This window comes from Ictalurus furcatus, chromosome 1 (genome assembly GCF_023375685.1).
Source record: "Ictalurus furcatus strain D&B chromosome 1, Billie_1.0, whole genome shotgun sequence".
NCBI lineage: Eukaryota > Metazoa > Chordata > Actinopteri > Siluriformes > Ictaluridae > Ictalurus > Ictalurus furcatus.
Window position 1 is genome coordinate 27,448,406 of NC_071255.1, and position 18,385 is coordinate 27,466,790.

General features: G+C 37.7%; 2 protein-coding genes and 1 long non-coding RNA gene across 4 annotated transcripts; 2 read left to right on the forward strand and 1 right to left on the reverse strand.

Annotated features, from left to right (window-relative positions):
* The first annotated feature begins 1,434 nt into the window (after positions 1–1,434).
* Positions 1,435–3,981, forward strand: crygn2 (crystallin, gamma N2). The gene is made up of 4 exons (XM_053628805.1): positions 1,435–1,455; positions 1,935–2,183; positions 2,468–2,613; positions 3,809–3,981. Exons 1-4 carry the CDS (start codon positions 1,435–1,437, stop codon positions 3,942–3,944), a joined length of 552 nt encoding a protein of 183 aa, XP_053484780.1. The 3' UTR covers positions 3,945–3,981.
* A 69-nt stretch (positions 3,982–4,050) lies between these two features.
* nub1 (negative regulator of ubiquitin-like proteins 1) lies at positions 4,051–15,137 on the reverse strand. 2 transcript variants are annotated; one of them, XM_053635175.1, is made up of 15 exons: positions 15,026–15,137; positions 14,510–14,662; positions 11,911–12,078; positions 11,767–11,831; positions 10,643–10,707; positions 10,373–10,540; positions 10,005–10,093; positions 9,655–9,761; positions 9,361–9,547; positions 7,617–7,724; positions 7,351–7,503; positions 6,373–6,519; positions 6,152–6,229; positions 5,811–5,994; positions 4,051–5,132 (listed from the first exon to the last, which is right to left on the reverse strand). In XM_053635175.1, exons 2-15 carry the CDS (start codon positions 14,624–14,626, stop codon positions 4,972–4,974), a joined length of 1,797 nt encoding a protein of 598 aa, XP_053491150.1. In that variant the 5' UTR covers positions 14,627–14,662; positions 15,026–15,137; the 3' UTR covers positions 4,051–4,971. The 2 variants fall into 2 exon arrangements, with proteins under 2 accessions (XP_053491150.1, XP_053491158.1); XM_053635183.1 differs by having other exon boundaries at positions 15,094–15,136.
* Positions 15,117–18,365, forward strand: LOC128613986 (uncharacterized). Its single transcript, XR_008386965.1, has 4 exons — positions 15,117–15,200; positions 15,312–15,585; positions 17,420–17,558; positions 18,242–18,365. It is a non-coding gene; the product is annotated as an uncharacterized LOC128613986 (long non-coding RNA).
* The last annotated feature ends 20 nt before the right edge of the window (positions 18,366–18,385 follow it).

The window sequence follows — 18,385 nt, forward strand, 5'->3', positions numbered from 1 at the left end:
ATAGAGCTTTTTGGCAATAAACACCACAGGTGGTTTTGGCACACACAGAGAGGTAGCCAAATGGAAAAGTACCTCATGCCCACGGTTAAATATGGTGGTGGCTCTTTAATGTTTTGGGGCTGTTTTTTTCTGCCAAAGGACCTGGACATTTTGTTAGGATACATCTATCACATATCACCAGATATTAAATGAAATGTCTAACAAGTCACATGACACTGGGGAGGGAAAATGGCTAATTGGGCCCAATTTGGACATTTTCACTTAGGGGTGTACTCACTTTTGTTGCTAGCAGTTTAGACATTAATGGCTGTGTGTTGAGTTATTTTGAGGGGACAGCAAATTTATACTGTTACACAAGCTGTACACTCACTACTTTACATTGTAGCAAAGTGTCATTTCTTCAGTGTGGTCACATTAAAAGATATAATCAAATATTTACAAAAATGTGAGGGGTGTACTCACTTTTGTGAGATACTGTGTGTGTGTGTGTGTGTATTATGTGTGTGTGTGTGTGTATATTATATTTATATATATATATATATATATATATATATATATATATATATATATGATAAACCTGTGTTGTGTTTGCAATAATTTGATATCCATGAGAGCAGAGTATTTTTGTGAATTTCTTGAACAAAAGATCAAAAGGTTCAACAATAAAGACAATTTTTCACAGCCTTCTTTGATCATATTTACCAAGAGTGCCAACATTAGTGGAGGGCAGTGTGTGTATATATAGTATATATTAGAGAGGGGGAAAGTAATAAATAAATAAATAAATAAATACATAAATAAAATACATATTAATTTGTACTGAGCAAAATTCTAAAATGAACCATCTGATCTAGCACAGGTGATCATTTCCTTAAAATAATTACAAATAAAAAATAATAATATTATCCCTTTCCAGATACACAGCATCTGTGAGTTCCTGCACCTGTACAACAGGAGCCAAACAAAGTCGAAGAGCGAAGAAAGGTCAAGATAATTAGAGCTTTGAGCTTTTCTGTTTCTCTATTTGTTAACACCTCTTTAATATCCCACCACCTGGTTTCCACAGTTACACTGCTAACATGAACAAGCACTTCACAAAAGGTCAAACCGCAAGCAATAGCCTATAGGATACAGCATCCTTACACTCTACATTGTACAGAGAAGTGTGGCCTGCGCCAATGGCACAACGTCAAGCAAAGCAAAATCTATTGTTGATCTGCGCTAGGGCCAAATCCCAGAATCAGCAGTGCTAAGAGTGAACAGAAAATGTCCACCAAGCAAAAGCCATAAGCTTTCCATTGTGGAGCTTTTGTTGGGCAAACATCGCGATACAGCGAGACACGCGACGACCCGTATATATTGGGGTGTCCAAATTTTCCACTGTCACACTTTCTTACGTGTGGGTCAGATTGGACACTCTCCAGTGGAAAAAAAATGTCACAGTATTCAGGAAAGGTAAGCATCCAGGCCAATCAGGAGCGCATACATCATCACATGTAATCAGAATGCAGTCTCACAGCATCCTTCTGCGCTGACTGCTGTAAATCTGCGAATCTAGAGGTGGCTGAATGGTTCCTGAAATGACTGACACTTTTCATGTGACATCATTACTGTAAAATTGAATATCATCTCAGACAAACTAAAAAACAGCCGATTTTCTGTTGTGCTCTGTTGCTAGTTTGTAATCATTTTATTAAGGAGACTAACAAGATACGAGTTTTTGATTGCTTTGACTTTTGGATGTGCCATAAAGCTATGGTCCAAGGTGCTCAGCTATTAGGTTGTTACATGTTGCTGCAAAATGACTGCACAGTCTCTTTTCTCTAAGATCTGAACAGATACATCATAAATGATATTTTTCCGCTTTTTCTGTCTACTCCTGACTGTTAAACCTGATATTTAAACCCACCCTACCTGCTGCTCCTTCCCTTCAGATAGTGTTTTACGAGGGAAGATGCTTCACTGGAAGGAAGCTGGAGGTGTACAGTGACTGCGATAACTTCCAGGACCGTGGCTTCATGAACAGGGTGAACTCCATCCGTGTGGAGAGCGGAGCTTGGATCTGCTATGACCACCCCGACTTTAAGGGCCAGCAGTACATCCTGGAGCGTGGCGAGTACCCGGAGTTCCAGCGCTGGAACTCCCACAATGACCACATGGGCTCCTGCAAGACTGTCAGGATGGTGAGAACTCCACTAGACTGACCATCACATACACACACACACACAACTATTTTACACAGTACAAATCCCAAAGTTAAAGCGATGCTGCAATTTGGACTGAGCAAATATCACATTCACTAAACTACATCTTCATATTATGGAAAATGACTAAAAAGACCATTTCTAACCTTGACTGGAAGAAAAATAAAACTAGTTCATACATTCTTGTTCTTTAACAAGAATTCAGATGGTGCAATGTGTTTAAAAAAGGATTACCATCGCAACACATTGTTTGTGCTCCACAGCATGGAGAGCACTACAGGATCGAGCTGTATGATGCATGCAACTACTCAGGTCACTGTATGGAGCTGTGTGATGACTGTCCCTTCCTGCAGAGCTGTGGCTATGGCAGGCCCTGCGTCAACTCTGTCAGGGTGTTCGGAGATGGAGCGTAAGTGCCAATTACAAACACATGCACTAAAAATGACTGATCTGGAAATGTCTCTATTTGTTATTTGACATGAAATCTGTAAGTGAAGGTACTAGGCCAGGGGTTCCCAAACTTTTCCAGGGCAAGGCCCCCCAAATGGCATTAACATTTGACCGAGGCCCCCCTTTTGCAAAATGTCTTTAAAACACATTAAAAATACAGACTTCTGAATATATTCCCCTTTTTAAAAAAAATAATTACATCTGACATCTTTACATTACATTAGGAATTGATTGTGTGTGTGTGTGTGTGTGTGTGTGTGTGGTTGTCTGAGAGTGAGAATTAATTTTTCACACCAAATTGTTGAGGCCCCCCGGCCGCCCCCTGGTGGCTCCCACTTTGAAAACCACTGTACTAGGCTACTGTAATCAATGTAATAACGCTCCTGTGTTTCAATCTCTAAATAGCCTGTAATTCATTGCACTCCATTATAGTCTTACAGCCAGAAGCAGAAAATCTCTCAAGTAATCAATAAGTAAAGTAAATAATGGAAGTTAGGGATTAATTCATTGTCTAACCCATCCCAACACTTTAATGACGTTCATATTTCTATTTAATAATCTGATAGAGATTTAATGCAGATTATTTTTTTCCTATTTTAGAATAACAATGAAGATATTAACACTATGAAATGACACAAATGGAATTATGCAGTAAACAAGTAATGTGTTGAAAAAATCTAAAGTATTTTATGCTCCTGACATCTTATTAACCAGCTTCATAAGGAGCTTTACCCCATGAGACTTTTCCCCAAATAGGCTGGGCTCGTCACTGCTTCTAAATGAGAATGAGTTGTTTGGGATAACAATTTAATTTGAAGTAAAAACTACTTATTAAAAATACATTTCGATTTAGATATAAATTCATACATGCTCATTAACGTCACTGTTTATATTGGACTTGGAAACAAATTCCAACTATACGACTTCATCATCAGACAATTAAAAATATATATACATTGTCCAAACTTCTGACTGGTAGTGTACATTTCCTCCACTTATTTTCTATTTTGTTACTAGAAAAACAGAAATGGCTCTTTAGGCTTGTATTTAACAGTTTAAGTTTGTTTCAACATACTATTTTGAGTTTTATTTATATATTTTCATTTAACTGAGCAGTTTTTTGCCTGTAATGTTGTATGTTTTTTTGTGTGAAGCTGGGTGATGTATGAGGAGCCTAACTACCGTGGCCGTATGTACATCGTGGAGAGAGGAAACTACTGCAGCCACAACGAGTGGCAGGCCCAGACCCCCAACATCCAGTCCATCCGCAGGGTCGTCAATTACTTCTAAAACTCCATTTCTCCTCTCCTGTCCCCTTTTCATTCATACCTCCTTCTGCCAGGCCACAGACTGTAACTATTCCTACTCATATAATGTAAAATAAATTACAGAGTACTACAACAAAAAGACGGTATTTTATTAAATGTGTGTCTGGGTCTCATTACGCTGCATTAAATGAAAATATACGAGTTTTTCCATACAAACACTACTATTTCATATGATCACAATAACACTACATACGGTCATAACAGACTAAATAGACTTTGAGCTTAAACGACAAACTGATTTGGTATTTGCAATGAAATCAATAATATATCACTGAATCAGAAATGTGTTGCTTAAATTATTTTAAATACAATATAAATGGTGACTCAAATTACACAAATGACACAAAATACACAAATTACAGATTGCTAATTAGTTTAATGGAATTGACTGAATTTCAGAAGAATTGTAAATTAATTTCAGTTCCGAAGAACTGAATAAAAACCTTATTTAATTAATTTAAAAGGAGTAGTGTACGTTTGAAATTAACACCATGTGTAGAAACTCAAAGCTTGTCGGTTTATTGCGTGTTCAACAAAAAATTCAACAAAGTTCCAGCTTTATGGTCCATTGTAATATTAAAGACTACTGAAAATATAGTTGGAAGCATGCATTTTTCAAGACAAAACTCAAATAACCTGCAATTGATCAGTGATAAAACTAACAATAACTTCTAGAGATAATATTTTAAAGAGCAATGCTTCATTCAAAAGTAAGGATATCGGTTTTAATCTGTATAAACAAACATTATTTTTGCACTTTTTTCTTTCAGCATTCATATCAGAAATACGCTCTACTGTAAAGTAAAAGAAACATGGAGTGATCAAATAAACACTCGAGTTTGTAAAGTACTTTCAAAATGGCTTCAATTACTGGCTTGTAACCAAGTGTTGATCCAGGCTTAGAGATCTGGTGCTAATGTTAGTGATAACCTTCCACACTAAACTGACCTCACACAACTGCAGAAAGCACATACAGTACGAGCAGCTCTTCAACGGGAGGTTGCAGAGTGCCGCTCCAGATGAGACTTCATTAGAGCAATGAGCTCACTCTCCTCCTCCAGATTCACATCCAGGTAATCCTCTTCATGTGTGGGGATGTACTCCAAAACCTCGTTGACTAGCTCAGTATCAGGGAGGTTCGACCCAGATGCTGAACACAACAGTGGGATTAATGCACGGTTTGAATATATAGAACATTTATTTTATTTAATTATTTTAGTTTATATTATATATAAGTATTTATGCATTATTTTTTATGGTTGCACAAAAAGCACAGAATTAAACTACAGTCCTAAATTAATAATATATATTCTGGTGTGTGTGTGTGTGTGTGTGTGTGTGTGTGTGTGTGTGTGTATTGGGTTCTTTTCTGTTTTGGACAAACAGTTGTGTAAAGTTTTAATTTTAAGGTTTATATTTGTAACACTCAGTTTGTGGATTTTACTTTAAATAAACAAAAAATGGTACTGAAAGTTCGCCCCCGTCCGATTAATCGAAAAAATTATTGGCAACTACTCGATTATGAAAATAATCGTTAGTTGCAGCCCTACTCCTTTCACAAATAGGGATTCTTTTCCTGAGTTGCTCTTTACTGCATTGCTCCAGTTTGGTAAACTGGATAAAACTGAATTTTCTGGATTATTAAGTGCAGAGAAACATGTCTATATTTTGGTCCATGATAATAAATGCACATACGCTACAGATGTGAGAATGAAATTCTAGTATGAATAGTTTTCATTAATTAAGTATTCTTTTAACAGCCTGTGGACTTTAAGACATTGTAATCAATGCCTAAAAATCAATCCATATATCGATAAATGCTCCTGACCTGTGGAGTCCTCTGATGAGGTGCTGGGCTCTTCTGACGAGGAAGATGGAGCTGAGGGGGAGTGTAGCTCTGAAGGAATAACACCCTGATTATCCAGGAGTAGCTGAGCGGCCTGAGCTACATCATCTCCCACCAACCTCAGAGCCACCTCCACTTCCTCCCGCTGGAAGCCCATGTAAGCAAGCTATGCTTGCACAAACACACAAACACACAAGTGAGGGCAGGAAATGAGATATACATAGTGTCTGCGTGGAGAAAAATGTAATAAAAACCGACAACCAGACAGACTAGAGAATGACAGCAGCCAGTATATAGCATTTAATCTTTTCTTCATGAGGTACCTGATCCACTTTGGTCTGTCTGTCTGTGTCTGGCTGAGGCGTCCCAGAGCTGCTGGCTTCAGACGAATTCTGCAGAATCTATGAAGAAAATGGAGAAGGTGAATAAACACAAATGTTAGTGGAACAGTGTTTTGTTTAAGATAAATTCCTTTATTTTAATAAATGCGCTGAAGGTGGTGGTTTTGCTATGTTAAGGATATAATATGCATGACGAGTCATACCCCATAGGCTTTATTCACATCTCCTTTGGTCGCATGGAGGGCCTGGGCTGCTGCTTTCTTGTTGTAACCAAGCTCGACAAGGGTGTTGATGGCTTCCAGACGCTGCCTTCTGTTATTTCTCTCCCTCCGCGTTATCTTATTCCTCTCCTGTGAAAGTGCACCAGAATTAAGGATTAATTTACAGATAGCTTCCTTAACTATAAAGTGTACAGAATAGTGACAACTGGCCCATCATACAATAGGTGTTAGCACCATGAACAACATGAGAAAGTGTTTTTATTTTATATTAGTACAAGAAGTGCATTTACTAAACGTTTTAGCAACATGTGTGAAAAGTAAAGCTAATGCAAATAGTTCAAATAAATAATCCAGACAATGAACAGTGGTTTTAAACAGGGGTGTGTTATTACAGGAATCCAATTAATTGATTCTTAGGTGCTTCATGATTCTCACTTGGAAGAGAGGATCAGATCTTCATGTAGGCATATGCATAAAAACATTTCTGATTAAAAAAATTAACACTGTAAGGAGATACTTAGTGATTTTCATGATGGATGAAAAAATTATAATGTTTTAAAAGCAGCAAATAATTATACTGAAAAATCTTATATATATATATATATATATATATATATATATATATATATATGTATACACACACACACACATACATACATACACACACAGTATCTCACAAAAGTAAGTACACCCCTCACATTTTTGTAAATATTTGATTATATCTTTTCATGTGACAACACTGAAGAAATGACACTTTGCTACAATGTAAAGTAGTGAGTGTGCAGCTTGTGTAACAGTGTAAATTTGCTGTCCCCTCAAAATAATTCAACATACAGCCATTAATGTAATGAAGGTTGAACTGAGTTCTGAATTGCCTGGAGTTTCCCCCTGCTGATGGGGAGTAAATACAATGAAGACTCATTTTGATTGGGTGTGTTGGTGTGTTTGTGTGTTACTGACCTCTATCCTGCGAGTGATGTGCATCACAGCCGCCTCCACATTGCCTCTGCAGGCTCTCAGGCCCAGGCGAGCGTCTTGTTCTGTGAAGCCTATACTCAGCAGCTGGGTCATCTTCTCTGGGTCCAGACACAGTTGACTGTAGAGCTCCTCAACCTACCAAAAAGAGGCAGAGACAGGAAGAGAAACTAGTGATCAGCACAGCGTCTTTGAGATAAACAGTTAGAAAGCATGTTAGCATAACCGAGGGTGTCTGAACTGAAAAGCACCTGCTTGAGTTTCTTAGCAGCTTGATTCTCGTTGCCTTCCAGGTACGCCAGCAGACTCTGAAGCAGATACAACCTGAGAAACAGAACCTCCTCTCCACCTGTATTCCCCTAGCAAGCAAAAAGATCCAACAAGCAGGTATTATTACCAGATGACTCAGTCAAGGATGTCAAACTCATTTTAGCTAACAGCCCATATTACACCAAGTCCAATGTCAAGTGGGCAGGAATAAAAATAAAATCAGTTTAGTGACCAATAACATCAACAACTCCTCTTCAATGTGTTTATCAGTATTTATCTGAAAGTTACATTTTGAATAGATTGAATGTATCACTTACAAAACACATGAAAAGTTTTTTTTTCTTTTCCATATTACGTTTTTAACGATAAATAACTATTCACCCCCCAAATTTGACTTGTATATCATGGATCTTCACAAAATAGCCCATAATTCTGAAGTTTAAAAAATCATTTGCAAAATTATATACAAACAAAAAACATACAAGTTACAATGGCATAACTATTCACCTCTGTCAATGAAATTTGTTCTTTTAGAAAGAGACAGGGTTACAGCGTCAAATTCAAAAGCAGCTTCCCAATAAAATGATATTTATTGCTCTATTATGCTCCCTAGTGGAATAACAGAACTCTTTCAATTCAATTTGGTAGGTCAGATTACAACCTTTATTGTGCTGGGGGCCATAGGTTTGTTACCCCTGGATGTGTTTAATATGGAAAAATTATTTGTCACAATATACAAATTAGCAGTAGCAAATGAGAGAAATTAATATATTATATTTTTTAAAAATCATAAAAACTGTTTATAGCACAATGACCACGACTGACATCTTTCTGGGTTAATCCTGTAAGAGGAAATCACCATTTAAAAGTTTATTTTTTAAGTTTATGGTTTTCAATCTAATTCATATCAAACTATTTTAAGATGTTTCCCTATAGTGGACAAAGAAGGTTAAAATTGCTTATTCAAATTTCACTTGTAATGGGAGTCTAAAGGCAGGCGATGAAAGTTTAACCTTAATGCCTTAATTTACACTTGATGGCACATGGAAACCACAAAACCTCAAAGTCAGTACCTGGTGTTACTTTGTACTGGATTGCTTCAGTGTGCAAGTTGTCATTTTTATATCTGCGTTATATATAGTATACAGTACATCCAGTGTTATATATCAAATAGCTGGGGTTCTAACTTTACACCCACAGAACAAGGTCAAGTTGAAATTATTTGCAGGCATATTTTTTTTTTTTTTTTTTTACATTTTTTAAGTTATTGAGGTTTGGATTAAACTCATTCAATTCAATTGACCAATTAAACAGGTTTGAGACAGAGTACACTTTGAGAACTATGGACAAATGGCAAGAGTTTATCACCTGTCATTAGACATCCATTATAAGTGAGAGCTGTGTCCATGGGTTTACTTTTTTCCTCGTGCTCTTTATTCCCCCTAGAAAATTTGCAAAAATTGCTAAAAACTTTGTCATTATGGGTTATTGTGTGTAGATTCATGGCAAAAAACTGTAATCCATTTAAATCAATAACAAAATAAAGTGTGATAAAGGGTTTCAATACTTTCTGAAACCACTAGATGTTACAGAAATTACGATCAGAGATTAGGATGAAAAGCAAGATTTGGTGTAGCACTGCAATTTACTAAACCCAGAAAGCTCTCTCCAAAGTTGGTAAGTTTCTGATGCACTGAAAGGAGGATTAACCGTAAAAAAACAAACCTTAATGTTCTGCAGTCTCTGCTGATCTTCTCCATAGCATTTGAGGAAGCAATTCTCAGCTTGCTGCAGTCTCTCTTTGCCATCTTTCAGACAGGACAGAGCCTCCAGAGCACGGTAACACCACACGATGTCCAGCTGCAGCACTGCATAGTTATCCACCGTGTTCAACAGCACAGAACCGCATTTACTAGAACAATCACAATCACTCTGTTATACAAAAACAGGATCCATTTGTCAATCATATCAGTACTAGCCGACATTATTTCAGTGTAAGGCAGCTGCAGCGAGCAGTACCTGAACTGCTCATCCGCTAGAAGCAGGTGACAGAGAGCTTCATCGTATTCCTTCTTCTTCATTAAGGCTCTGCCTTTCTCATGGAAGCCCATGGCTAGGATGAGTGCCTAAAACACCACAGAGAAAAACACAGCCAAAGCAGATTAGGGCACAATGTAGAACATGCATGCTTCACTACAATATAGGGTTCCATGAGCTCCTAGCTGAAGTTACTGAACCTGGGTAAATTATGGCACTGTTTAAACATTTTGCAGAAGCTGCCTTTCACTCTTTTCTTGTTAGTAAGAGTATTGCGAAATGTATTTGTGTAGGGCCACACAGACAACACAGCAAAGTTGGGACTCGGTCACCTTTTTCTCACGGGCTGGGATCTGGATGGGGTTGCCTTTCTGATCTGCAATCTCCAGAAATGGGGTGGTCTCTGGATCCTCACTACCATCTGAAAAATGTCAAGAAGCCATGCACGTTAACATATGGGTTTACGAGATTTGCAAATCACTGCATTCTGTTTTTATTTACATTAAACACAGCATACCAACTTTTTTGGAATTGGAGTTGTATAATCTTATAATATCTATAACATCTATAAATTTCATCACATTCAGATTAGTGCAATTGCAGATGCCACATGCCTCATGACGCGAATGCACAAATGGAGAATGTAAAATGTTGAAAGAACGTTGCATGGATGTGCAAGACCAAGCGCTCATAGTCTCACCTCTTTCTGAGAGGATCTGGAAACCTTTTCGAGTTCTTTGCACACTTTCTTCATTAGACCGCTTCTTCTCCTCTTCATCCACCATCGCTTTCTTCCCTTCTGGTTCAGTCACCTTCAGCACCATGACTTTACTGTTGTTCTTTACGTTCTGTTCATCGAGTCGCTTATCTGAAAGAAGCAGGATGCAGAGCGGTGAAAAATTATTCTCCAAAATTCCCCAATTCTCATGCATAAAGGTGGACATATTTATGAGGCAAGTGAATTACACACCTGGAGACAGAGTTTTTCCATTTAAAATCAGCTTTATATATTTGAGCTCAAATTCCTCTTTGATCCTAAAAGATGAAATGGTAAAAAAGACAGATCAGAACACACAAATGTTGACAATTATTGCAATTAGATACAGTTCATCAAAATTATTCAACCCCAATTGCAAATCAGGTTTATTGTCAAAATGTACAGACTTTCAGCTGTTTGCAATGAACAACTCAAACAAAAACAATCCATCTTGCCTTCCACACACTGCAGGTTTCCAGTGCCAGAGGATGCAAAGCAGCCCCAGAGCATCACAGAGCCACCACCATGCTTGACTGTGGACAGAGTGTTCTTTCTTCATTCTTCTTCCTCCAGATTTACCACTGATTCATAGTGCTGAAAAGTTACAGTTTTGTTTAATCGCTCCACAGAACAGAATCCCAAAACTTCTGTGACTTATTTATATGATTTTGTGCCGACTTTTCTTGTGCTTTTGGGTCAGTAGCGGTGTACGTCTTGGGGCTCTGGCATGGAAACCTTCTTCATTTAATACGTGCCTTACTGTGCTCACTGAAACCTCAGTGCATGTTGCCACCAAGTCTTGCTGCAGGTCTTTTGCAGTCACTCGAGGGTTTTTCACAACCTGCCTTCTCAGAAATCTGGTTGCAACTGTTGATAGCTTCCTTTTTCTGCCCCGTCCAGGTATTTCATATATGTTCTGCCCCGTTCAGGTAGTATACACTCAACAAACCCCAAAGCCAGTTCATGTATTTCATGTGTTCCAGCTCAGGCACACCTGGTGCATCTAATGAAGCCCTTGATTAGTTGCATCAGGTGTGTTTGAGACAACACTTGTTTTGCATATTTGTGCTGTTGTGAGGGATTCTATTCAGGGGGTTGAATAATTTTGAAACTGGAGAAGTCATTATAAGTTGCATTTTCAGTTGAATTTGGTGAAATCACTTGAAGCATTCATTGTGTTGAACTATTTCAGTTGCTTCTGTTTGATTTGTTCATTGCAAACAGTTGAAAGTCTGTACATTTTGACAATAAACCTGATTTGCAATTGGGGTTGAATCATTTTGATTGCAACTGTATGATGAAGCTTGAAAAGAGTTTGAAAAGAAAGTTATACATACTTATTCATCAGATCCTGAGTTGTAATATCCAGTCTTGTTTCCAAGTAGTGTTTCTTTTTATTACCCTATGTAGTCACACACAGGATATACTGTAACACATGGGATGTTTTTTCAAGTAAAACACACACTTTATGTTGTTTATACCTTTCTAATTTCCATTGGTAGCATGAGCTCCAGAGTTGCAACATTTGTCTCCCTGTAGGTTCTGTTTCCTTTCCCTCTTTTGACAGCCTGTGATCTTATGTCTTCCAGAGCAATCTCCACTTCAGGCTGGGAGAATCCCACCACTTGGGAATATCTAACAGCAAGCTCCTAGAAACATATTAGGCACAAGAGTGAGATGATCCAGTCCCAAAGTGTAGCATCATGAAAAAAAAAAAAACAAAAAAAAAACATCATCAAATATGGCACAATTGAAAATACATACACTTAGTGGTTAGTATTAAGGTACACTAACTTTGTGTCTAAACCCATTGACTCATCTATCTGGTATGTATTTTATAGGAGCAAGTTTTAAATGTACAATTACAGACTGAAGCCCAAGTCACTTCTCTCTATCCCGTCCATTAATAGAACAAGGCATTAGGACCTCCACTGATCAGGTGTTATTTGGGTGGTTGTCGATCGTCAGTACAGTAGTGACACCAAAATGATGATGGTAGGATTAATGAGTAATGTGTTGGGACACATTAATCATGCACAGCAGTATTGTTCATGATTGTGACAGTACCCCAACCTAACTATCCAGCCAATAGCTGTGGTCACGCGGTTAGTAGCTAACAGAGACCAATTAACACAAATTCATTCTTCTGCAGTGAGTATCTTGGTCAGGGTCACGGTCGATCCATATCCTATCCCGGGAACATCAGGAGCAAGGCAGGAATACACCCTGGATGGGATGCCAGTCCATCGCAAAGCAGCATGTACACATATTCACACATTCATTCATTTCTAAGGGCAATTTAGAGTAGCCTGGCATGATTCTGGAGGAAACAAGAGACCCCAAACCCTTCTTGGACACAGAGAGAGCTTGTGAACCTCCACACGAACAGTCTCTATCTGTACACTGACAAGAGAGGTGTGTCTACAAGGTGGACAATTAGTACACACAATGTTCAGTGTTAAAATCCCCGGCAGCACAGTTGTATCAGTATCACTTGTTAGTAGGAATGTCACGAGAACCTATACTTCGGTACCAACATAGTTAAAATGTGACGGTACTTGTTTTTCTGCAGTGCCGTTCGTACCGGTTCTAATGAATATTACCGAGGTTGCAATTTTTCCAAAACTGATGGGAGCAGCAAATACGCACAAGTGTTTTAGTCGGTCCACAAGTGGTGAAGAAGAAGAAGAACGCCTACAAGCACATGGGAAAAACTACAGAAGATTAGCTTAGTTTAACAAGTTTAGCGGTTGCTGCTATGCAACCGATGCTATCGTTCATTACAAACAAAGCGAGGAAACACCTGGAATTTGACGAAGCACCTGAAAGACAGTCCTATATTATGTTTGTTTGAGGCAGCTGGCGTTGTAGACGTGAAACCAGCTAAAGTTATGCTACATGTAATGTTTGCGATAGCCTGTTATTTTTAACGAAGCTAACACATTGCAATGTTATAAACTACCTCCGAATGGACCACCATACATCGCCATTCAGCCCGTGTCCTGTCAGCTAAATGTAGTAAATGCATGTCACTAATAATTATTCAAATGTTCATGGTTTTAATACATCTTTTTTGGCCTGCCACCATATCAGTGAATTTAAACTAATGCTTGCATTCAGAGTATAAGGGGCGTATGTGTGTGTGTGCGTGCGTGCGTTTAGAAGTGCACCTTAGCACTTGTTATTAGTCATTGTCAGACAGTGTTTGATAACTAAAATATCCCTCTCTCTCTCTTTTTGCCAGTATCAGTCAGAGGAGGATGTCCTCCAGGAGTTTTTAATTTTATTTAAATATATATATATATATTCTTTTTTTTTTTTTAAACCACACCATGGTATCGACTTTGGTATCGAGTATCATGTACTTTTCGTGGTATCGGTACCGACTACTAGATTTTTGGTATCGTGACATCCCTACTTGTTAGATCACATATTCCTCGCTCTGGACATTCCCTGGAAACTTTCCAGCAGCACAGCCCTTTATGGAAGATGGAGATTATTTGCACTACTATTACACAAGGCTGTAAGACAGACAGACAGCATTGTGTCAGGCTCACCATCGCTCTATCTCTGTCAAACCTTCAGAGGCAAGACGTTATACTGGGGACAAGTCAAAGCATTTTAGTGTGAAGTACACAGGCTGGGAGATTCAATATTGGATGATGGTTTGTCTCAGATGATGAGGGAACGAACGTTGAATTGTAGCAATCATCAACTGTGAGGTTACACTAATCAGATAACATTCTGACTTTTAAATAACAGTAAGATTAAATCATAATCATAAGACATGATAATAGTTTTAAGCAGAAAGTAGTATCTGGTCAGTGTTAGTACTTTTATAGAGAGGAGCTGATAAATGGTGAATAATAACAGATGGGTTCCAGTCAGTAACTGTATACCTACAGAGTGACATACATGGTAAAAGAAAGACTGAGTGAATGGACAAGAGAGGATTATCTCATAGACACTCAGTATACATTTAATAGTTTGAAGATCAAGGTAAACAGGAAATCTCCAGACCCTAGTAACTGTAAACCTATTTGAGTTTTTTTCTTCTAGAAATTACCTTCATTATCTTACCTGTATGTGTTCAGGACCAGCTTCATTAGCTTCTGTAGTGAAAGGGGGAGTCCAGAGCTGAATTTTGTCCTGTTTGAGCAAAGCAATGAGCTTCGCCTGAATGTGCTGCTCGGCCATTCTTCACACTGAAGCTGTATTGAAACAGATCTAACTCTATATTCAAGTGAAACCGAAAGGAATAGTTACTAGCAGATCCAGTGCAGGGGAATTCCTGGTCCAACTAGCTCAGTAGCTAGCTTAAATAACGCTGCTGAGTCACAGAGAAGTCAGGGAAGATTTGTCCGACATTCATGATTAATTTGTTTGTTAATAATTCGTTATTATTTTGGAGATACTTCATAACGTACTGGAATGAAGTTGGTTTGACGTTGGATGTTCGATATTCGCGGAAATGCGGAAATTAAAGTAAGGGACCGTCTCTAAAGTTACATACGACATTGTTATACACGTTTCTGACTTCAACAGCATTTGAAGGGAATGAGTCCAATGTCAAACCAACTTTATTCGAATTCATACCGTGAGTTTTCACTTGTCGCCTCCTGGTATTCCTAAAGTTTATTTTTTATTTCTATGTTCGTACCTACCCACGCTGTACACATCACGTGACATTGTTTTCGTCCTTCTCTACTTCCTGGATGTGTTCCGAGCGCACGGACATACACGTGCCTGCGCAGATTCCCTGAACTACTAGGTGTGTTCATCTTAAAGCAGGACTGTGCAGCACGATCGCACAATGGTTTAGTAAAATGCATGCCGGTCATTTTTTTTTGTTTAAACATCATCCACCTTCTTTATCCTTCAGGGTCGCGGGGAAACTTGAGCCTTTCCCAGGGAGCATGGGGTAAAAGGCGGGGTTCACCCTGGAAAGGGTGCCAATCCATCGCAGGGCACATAAGACATTCACACACCCATTCATACTCTACAGACACTTTGGACATGCCAATCAGCCTACCATGCATGTTTTTGGACTGGGGGAGGAAACTCGAGTACCTGGAGGAAACCCCCACAGCACGGGGAGAACATGCAAACTCTGCACATACAGGGTAGAGGCAGGAATCGAACCCGCAACCCTGGAGGTGTGAGGCGAATGTGCTAGCCACTGTGGGCCCTGTTTAAACACCATCATTACACATAATTGATCTTTATGATCAAAAAATTTATAACGTTTCTACCTGAAATTACATTTATACATGTACATATTTCTAAATACAATGCAAACTGTCCTTTCAGATGGTGTATATATATATTAATATGTTTCTGGATGACATTCAGACATTCAAATTCAAATTTTAATGTCTACAAGACTAGACTTAATCAGAGTTGAGTGTTTACAAAACTTCTTGCACCTATGCACCTGTTGGGTTGATATGTCACATGAAATCTGAGCAGGCTGTTCAGATTGAGGTCGCGTTCCATCAAATTGATATCAGAGTTCAGTACACATATGAAATTGGCTAAAATCAAATCTAAATGAACCACAGTAATGATCTGAACAATGATTGAACAATGATTTCCACAGTCATGTTTTACATTTGCTACTTTTAATGTTCTGAATAATCATATAATGTTCTACAGTATGGTCTTTGTCTATGCAGAAGTTAATATTTAGGACAGCCACAATTTAAACTAATTTATGTCCAAATTCTGTCATATGTCACAATACTGCAGTTTATTCCCAGCATTAAAGGCTTCAACTTGTGTTGATAAATATTTGATTACTTGCCTGAAAGGAAAACCACAAAACTCAAATGTGTAGGAACCACCAATTTAAATTGTAAATAATTATACTTGCAGATCTGTGGATATACACAGGACACTACTGCAACTGCATTTCATTAATTTTATTGGCTATAACTTGAACACAGTGTAACCAATATTCAGTCCTGCTGACATTGTGACCTTGAGCAAGGCACCTCGTTTAAACCAGCTCTGTGAAATCCTCGCTCCAGCTGGTTAATATTAACTGCCTTGAGTTAAAAAAAAAAAGAGCAAACAAAATGCAAAACATTTTCATTTTCACAGCATGTGTACAGTTATAAAGGATGTCTCAGGCTTGCTGGAAGAAAAGCAGACCCCCTCATGCACGAAAGATGTTAATTTATAGTATAGCAAAAATAATGTGCCGTGCAAGCATACAAGAAATTCAACTCAAAAGAAGGCCCATCAAGAGGTGAAGATGTTGCCAATATTTTGACTACAAAAGTATGAATTATTCCATGCTCTTCTTGGTGGCTCTGTCCACAATTCCACATTTGGTTTAATTAAGAAACTAAAGCATGAAAATACTGACCAAGTGTGCAGTTACTTGATGATTGAAAGATGAGATAATCGAGAAAAGTAAATCACATTCACACAAACACACAGTTCACTGACAAAGCAGCCTTTTAGAATGCTATACTTTCTCTAGCATCAATGAGAAATGAATGACTTGAATTATATGAATGTGTATAATAGAAACGGTACAAATGCTTTACATTGGTTTTTTTTTTGTTTTTTTTAATCAGACCACTACTGTTTTGCAGAATATATATATATATATATATATATATATATATATATATATATAAATATATATATATATATATAAATATATATATATATATATATATATATAAATATATATATATATAAATATATATATAAATATATAAGTATATATATATATATATATATATATATATATATATATATATATATATATATATATATATAACAACACACATGAAAACTGAAATTAACATACTTACATGATTCGATACTTTCAGCCATTATGATAAATACAAGTAAACGTTTGCCGCTTTAATGCTGCAGGAAAATTGTTATTGTAAATCAATGTATTTCTGGTGTAAGTATGAAAGCAATATTGCACAGCCCTTGGTCATTTATTTTTTCATATAATTTTGTCGTCAGAATGAAGAGTAAAGCCCACACCTGCGTGCCGCCTCAGACTTCCTGGGACATTTGAGCTGGGGGAAGGGGTAGTATGGACTCATGGGAGTATGAGTGGACCGGTAGCTTCCACAGCTCAACTGTCTGGACAACACTGCAGGTGCAGAGAACTTTCTGAAACCCTCAGATCCACAATCCTACTGTACTTTGTTGTTGAGATGATGTCGATTGGCGTAACCTTCACAATCCTCAGATAACTGATCGCTTGAATCTGTGACCTCCACACTGTGCATTGAACACTATGAAATGACACAAATGGAATTATGCAGTAAACAAGTAATGTGTTGAAAAAATCTAAAGTATTTTATGCTCCTGGCATCTTATTAACCAGCTTCATAAGGAGCTTTACCCATGAGACTTTTCCCCAAATAGGCTGGGCTCCTCACTGCTTCTAAATGAGAATGAGTTGTTTGGGATAACAATTTAATTTAAAATAAAAACTACTTATTAAAAATACATTTCGATTTAGATATAAATTCATACATGCTCATTAACGTCACTGTTTATATTGGACTTAGAAGCAAATTCCAACCATACGACTTCATCATCAGACAATTAAAAATATATATACATTATCCAAACTTCTGATTTGTAGTGTACATTTCCTCCACTTATTTTCTATTTTGTTACTAGAAAAACAGAAATGGTTCTTTAGGCTTGTATTTAACAGTTTAAGTTTAAGTTTGTTTTAACATAACATTTTGAGTTTTATTTATATATTTGTATGTTTTCATTTAACTGAGCAGTTTTTGCCTGTAATGTTGTATGTTTTTTTGTGTGAAGCTGGGTGATGTATGAGGAGCCAAACTACCGTGGCCGTATGTACATCATGGAGAGAGGAAACTACTGCAGCCACAACGAGTGGCAGGCCCAGACCCCCAACATCCAGTCCATCCGCAGGGTCGTCAATTACTTCTAAAACTCCAT

Excerpts from the sequence above, each read along its gene's own strand:
- crygn2 (XM_053628805.1), top strand. The coding sequence starts at position 1,435 with ATGTCACAGTATTCAGGAAAG. Across the intron at positions 1,456-1,934 it reads TGTCACAGTATTCAGGAAAG|ATAGTGTTTTACGAGGGAAG; the intron begins GTAAGCATCCAG and ends CCTTCCCTTCAG. Across the intron at positions 2,614-3,808 it reads AGGGTGTTCGGAGATGGAGC|CTGGGTGATGTATGAGGAGC; the intron begins GTAAGTGCCAAT and ends TTTTGTGTGAAG.
- nub1 (XM_053635175.1), bottom strand. The coding sequence starts at position 14,626 with ATGGCCGAGCAGCACATTCAGGCGAAGCTCATTGCTTTGCTCAAACAG. Across the intron at positions 9,762-10,004 it reads TCCCAGCCCGTGAGAAAAAG|GCACTCATCCTAGCCATGGG; the intron begins GTGACCGAGTCC and ends GTGGTGTTTTAG. Across the intron at positions 7,725-9,360 it reads AGAGACTGCAGAACATTAAG|GGGAATACAGGTGGAGAGGA; the intron begins GTTTGTTTTTTT and ends TTTGCTTGCTAG.